Source organism: Hipposideros armiger, unplaced genomic scaffold (assembly GCF_001890085.2).
Source record: "Hipposideros armiger isolate ML-2016 unplaced genomic scaffold, ASM189008v1 scaffold_138, whole genome shotgun sequence".
Lineage (NCBI taxonomy): Eukaryota > Metazoa > Chordata > Mammalia > Chiroptera > Hipposideridae > Hipposideros > Hipposideros armiger.
Genome location: NW_017731488.1, coordinates 3,650,447 through 3,656,473, shown reverse-complemented (window position 1 = coordinate 3,656,473; position 6,027 = coordinate 3,650,447). Strand labels below are relative to the sequence as shown.

The window sequence follows — 6,027 nt, the reverse complement described above, 5'->3', positions numbered from 1 at the left end:
GAGGAAAGTAAAAGGGATCAGATAAATATGGTGACGGAAGGAGAACTGACTCTGGGTGGTGAACACACAATGTGATATATAGATGATGTATTACAGAATTGTACACCTGAAACCTATGTAACTTTACTAATAATTGTCACCCAATAAACTTTAATTAAAAAAAAAAATCACTGCACCTGCCTTTCAGCAAGCTGCCTGTCCTGTTGAACACCCTCCAAGCCCCATTTGAGCTTCCATACCTCCCTTAGGCTCTCCTTTTCTGGATATTTTCATCACTCCACTTGAGCTTAAAAAAAAAAAAAACGTTCATTAAATTGATGAATTATTATTATTGTTATTTTGCCATTCTGAAGAAAAAAATGGTAGAAAATAAGTTGAAACAATTGGCTAAAATGAAATATGGGTATTATTAGGGCTGGCCGAGTGGCTCAGTTGGTTAAGAGCTCACTCAAGAGTGTGAGCTCTGAGCAGCAGGGTCACCGGTTCAATTCACTGCCCAAGGTGAGCTGCCAACAGGTGGCCGGATGGCTCGGCTAAACAAAAAAGAAATATGGGTATTATTGGCACGTTTAAATTACCTGGGTTCTCCACTATCAATAGCATTTTCCTCGACCCCACTTTCCATTTCCTTTAGCATGGACAAATGTTAGCTGTCCAGGGTGTCTTCCTTCCCCCTATGTAACTACCCAGTCATTCCACAGCATAAAAACAAGGAGCATAGTATTGATTTTTTTTCAAGTAGTCAACACAGCAATGTCCCCTCATCCCACCCAAAGCATTCTACAGTTGACAATAGCCTATCTTCCTTGGGGAAGTTGGGAAATTATCTCAAAAACCAAATTCCACAGTCTTGAGCAACTCTGATCAGAGCCTTTAATTTATACCTCAGTGCTCAGAACCCTTTGATTAAGTAGATCTGACTTTTTTATATCAGTCTTTTCCTAGCATGTCTTTAAGTAGTGGCCCATTCTCTGGCGATTTTCTTCAGTTGAGATGGTTTAAATGATTAATATTCAAGTGGCAAAATTAATTACAGAAATTTGAAAATTAATTTTAACTCAATCTTGACTTTTAATGAATGTCTGGGCTCTCATGTAGTTGGTAATACACAATAGTCTTTTGTTAACCGGATTTGTTTTTTTATAGACTTTATTTTTTAAAATAGTTTTATAGAAAAATTGAGCAGATAATACAGTTATATATTGGGTTGTCGGAAAAGTCATGATGTATTTTTCTATTGTTTTTTGTTGCAAAAATGTGTCATGACTTTTCCGACAACCCAATATATCCCCCACCTTGCACACAGTTTCCCGTTATTAACATCTTCCATTAAAATGGGACGTTTGTTACAATTAATGAACCAATATTAATGCATTATTATTAACTCAGTTCATAGTTTATTCAAATTTCCTTAGTTTTTACCTGATATCCTTTTTCTGTCCCAGAATCCCATCCAGGACACCACGTTTCACTTAATGTCATGTCTCCTTAGGCTCCTCTTGATTTTGCAGTTTTTCAGACTTTCCTTGTTTTTGATGACCTTGACATGCTATACATGAATTGTACAAGTTATACATAGATAAAAGATGTAAATGAATCCCACAAGTATTTATTGAGCATCACCTACTGTAGGCCAGAATAAGATACTAAGATTCTGCCTTCATGGAACTTACAGACTAGTGGAGGAGATAGAAAACAAACAAGTAAATAAATAAATAGATTTTGAAAAGTGCTCTGAGAGCAAAAAAGAATAGAGTGCTATGATTGGGAGACAAGAAAGGAGTTCATTTTAATAGAGGGGTCAGAGAGAGTCTCTGAGAAGGAAGAGCCAGCATGCTAGAAGGATGAGGACAGGCCACGGAGAACAATCCAGAGAGAGCAACTTTGCAAAAGTCCTCCAGTGAAAATGAACCTTGTTTTGAGTAACCAAAAGCCAGGGTGAGCAAGGGTGGTGGCGAGACATATATAAAGTTAAAGGGGTGGGTAGAAACTAAATCTTGCACCGTTTTTAAGTGCCATTAACCCTCAGGTTAAGCCTCCAGCTTTGGGGCACTGTCACCTAATTCAGTTGTGCCTCTCTCAGTTCTATAACCACAGCCTTCTGGTTAGAGCTGCCTCTATATATTGACTATACTACGTGGACCCCAAGTGAGGCATGGTTCTCAGAAACTGTCTTTCTATGATTTCACGCTCCATTGTCAGAACAGGAGTGAAGACTATCCAAAAACAATTGGCTGTGCCATTAGCATTTGGAGAGCTAGTAGCCTTTAGATATACTTCAGTAGGAGCTACCACTTGAGTTTTATTTGATCCTCCAGATTTGTACCTTTTGTTGCATATTTTATTGCTGCTACTTTTGTTTTTAAATCTGCAACTGATAAAGAATTGGGAGATCCCAGGTTTGTCATCTTGACTCTACCACTAGCTCTCTGACTGTAGACAAATTACTTTAACTGTATTTTGTCCTCACGTTCTTCACCTGAAAGCTGGCATTGCAGCAGTAACTGTTCCTTATATCCAGTTTGCCTTTATCTCTTCTAGATTTTCTTCTAAGCAGAGTACCCTTGAGGAAAGGGATTATTCTGATTTTGACCAGTACTCTGAAGGTTCTGCTGCATTTGTTCACCTGCCCTATTCTTAATGGAGATTTTCCTATTAACTTTCCGTCTAGAGCAGCAGTTCTCAACCTGTGGGTCGCGACCCCTTTGGGGGTCGAACGACCCTTTCACAGGGGTCGCCGGGTACTCGAATGTGGGCATATCTGCATGTGGGCCTGGAGACGGATAGAGGAGCGGTGTCTCGGTTCCTAAGACCATCGGAAAATATGTGTTTTCCGATGGTCTTAGGTGACCCCTGTGAAAGGTTGAGAACTGCTGGTCTAGAGGACTTTGTTGTTAATGGACTAAGTAGTCAGATAGGTCTACCTGATGCCAAACGCTTACGGTGTTTGTGACTGCAGTGGGGACCTGAGTCTGCTTATGATACATGAGTGAGAGAAATTCAAGACCAGTACTTCAATTTTAGATATATTGTCCATCTGAAAAAAACCTCTGTGTCAAATACTAGTCACTGAGGATTTGATTAAAACCCTGGTGGACAGCTAAAAAACAACAACCCTGGTGGAATTGTGATAGAAGGGTGTGAAAAACTTAACCCAAATTCCTTATCCCAAAACAAGCAGCCTAATTAGCTTATAGAGTACATTTTTACCTAGCCAGAATATTTAATATTTTCTGAGTTTTTCCAGGCTTATTAGTAAAATTATTAAATGCCAGATTGTTTTTTTGTTTGTTTGTTTGTTTTTGATCCACATTAGTAATCTGTTATTTGAGTAGTGCCTAAGAAACAACTCCAAGCACTTTAGAATTTGGAGGACCAACTCAATTTATGTTGCATCAGGAAAGGCATAATTTGGGGCAAGTGACAATAAATATCACAGTGTAGGATTTACATGGGGATTTACCAGAACTCTTGTTTCTATTGATTGTCAGTAGGCCACATTGCAGGTGAGTAATTTTTCAACTGCTGGAGAAGATGGACTATAGTCATTTGGTTTAGCTTCTGATTTCATTGGTATCATTAGTATGAACCAGTGCATTGTATATGTGCCCTTGTGCCCTTCTAGGACTTTAGTAGGAATAGTTGAAGGCTCAAGTCGAAACCAGAAAATATTTGAGCTATTTTATCTAATCAAGTCTAAATTATGGTACAGCATACAAAAGAGCTAAACGAGTATTTGTTTCCTTTGCTAATGTTCTTTATATCCTTGTAGATCTATTTAAGGTACAATGTATTTTCAATTTCTTCTAGCCTTTTATATAATGTCTTTAATATCTCTTAACACTCTCAATCCTGTAGCTTCAAGCACAAATGCCAGCCTGATATCCACTTCATCTACAGTTGCCAATATTCCAGCAGCAGCAGTTTCCAGCATCTCAAACCAGGTACAGTGCTTCTTTTATTCACCCTATTTGATATCGTTCATTCAGCTAGCTCTTCCTCTCTTCTGTCCATGGTCAATTTGCCAATCTAAGAAACAGCCAGTATGGGCTGTGGAGAGACCCTTCTCTGGATGCCCAGAGAACCACGACCCTCGATAGTTTCTCAGGTTACCATCCAGTTTCTCTCACTCCTCTGCTAAGCCTCTCAATGATAACAGTTCTGTCTGCTCCTTTACCTGCTATATGTGTCTCTATCTCCTACCTCACCCCTTCTGTAAGCTCCATAAAGGCAGAGATTTATTTTTCTATTTTGTTCACTTATATATTCTGAACGTTCAGAAAAATGCATGCACATTAAAGGCACATAATAAATATCTGTAGAATGAATAAATATTGCTTCCACTTTTTTATTTAGCCACTCGTTCCTTTGTGATCTGGTCTTGATCACTGTTCTGTTAACTCTTTATGCTTAAGATCACTGGTAACATTGTCAGTGTTTTAAGATTTTTTGGTTTTGTTATGTTCTTATTTGTTGTTTCTCTGCAGCAATTAGTATGATCAAGTACTGTCTCCATGGATTTTTTTGTGTGTGGCTGCAATTAACATACTACTATTCTGGTTTGTTTTTTATGTTTGACTGTTCGTGCATTTGTTCATTTTTTTAATTCACAAATATTTATTGAGTTCCTACTATGTAGCTGGCACTCTTCAGAGTACATCTCTCTCTCTTCCTTTCTTAGCTTTTCTTTTTGATCCTGTTTTCTATCATGGACAGTCTCTATTTAGTTTTCCACATTTTTTTTCATCCCCAGGAATATTTAACCACATTTGCAATATCCATTTACTACCTCTGAAATAAAGATTCTAGTCTTACCTTATGATAGCAACAGGTTTCCTGCTGATTGATGGACATTTTTTCTGTAATGTCCTATTTCCCTAAGTTCAGCATATCTAAAACCAACCTTTGATTTCACCCTTTCTTCTGTCTTCTTATCCTCCAAAAATAAAACCACTTTTCCCTATGACTTCTCAATTCTTGTCAGTGACACCATTTTTTAATAAACTTAAGCCTAAAATCAGACCAGTTATCTTTGGGTTTTTTCCCTCACCTATGCATACCTGAAACAGCCGTTTCTGGAATTTTTTTCTTTTTCATTTTTGCTGTCATTCCCACTTTTTTTTTTCCTCTTTAATCCTACATTACTATAATTAACTGTTTATCTCATCTCCCATTTTTTGCTGTTTCTCTGTCCATTTTCTAAAACATCCAATTAATTTTCTCCAAATGCCACTTTTTATCAGGTCACTCACTTGCTCATAATCTTTTTGTATTTTTATTTGTTGGTTTGAATTTTGTAGTCCCCATTTCCTGTCCCCACATAAGCCATACACCAATTGCCTAAAGAATCCAAGTCATATTCTTTAACCAGTCATTCAAGCCTGCAGAGATCCTTTCTTTCAACCAGACTCAACATCTCTGGCCCCTTAATAGAAGCTTTTCAGAGCCTATTCATGTTCTTATCCTCTCTGCCTGTTTACCTCAGAAAGCTCCCTGACTACCCCAATCTTCAGTGATAGTTGTCTTCCTCTGTATTTCACTCATTTGACATGTAATTTATTGCCAACTTGTTGGAAATTTTTTTTTCTTCTCTCCTGCTAAATTCTTAACTCTCTTGAGTGCAGCTAGTATGACATTCTTCTCTTTACTATTTCCTTTTCCCATCTATACCCACACACTCACCACACTGTGAATTATATTTGGCTTATGGTAGATGATCAGTATTCTTTAGAAATAATTGGTCTGATCAGTTAGCTTCTTCCTACTTGTCACATCAGTATCAGTGGAACTTTTTTTAAGGTGTGTTTTTGATTTGTGCATCATAACCATTTTTTACAGCTTTATTCAGGTGTAATTTGAAATATAGTAAATTGCACAGATTTAAATTTTACAATTTGATAAGTTTTGACATATATGTGCCTTTGAAACCATCAAAGTTCCCTCAGAATATTTTAAAGAAACTTCATTGTTAAAGAAAAATTGATTATTTTAAAAAGAAAGAGATACTCAGTTTTTAAACTGGAAACT

General features: G+C 37.2%; 1 protein-coding gene across 3 annotated transcripts in view; it reads left to right on the top strand.

Moving 5' to 3' along the window:
• Window positions 1–6,027, top strand: part of EYA3 (EYA transcriptional coactivator and phosphatase 3) — a 66,686-nt gene that overhangs the window by 29,221 nt on the left and 31,438 nt on the right. For all 3 annotated transcript variants that reach the window (XM_019650241.1, XM_019650240.1, XM_019650243.1), the window contains one exon: window positions 3,859–3,944. In XM_019650241.1, coding sequence (XP_019505786.1) covers window positions 3,859–3,944 — 86 coding nt within the window. The remainder of the gene's footprint in view (window positions 1–3,858; window positions 3,945–6,027) is intronic.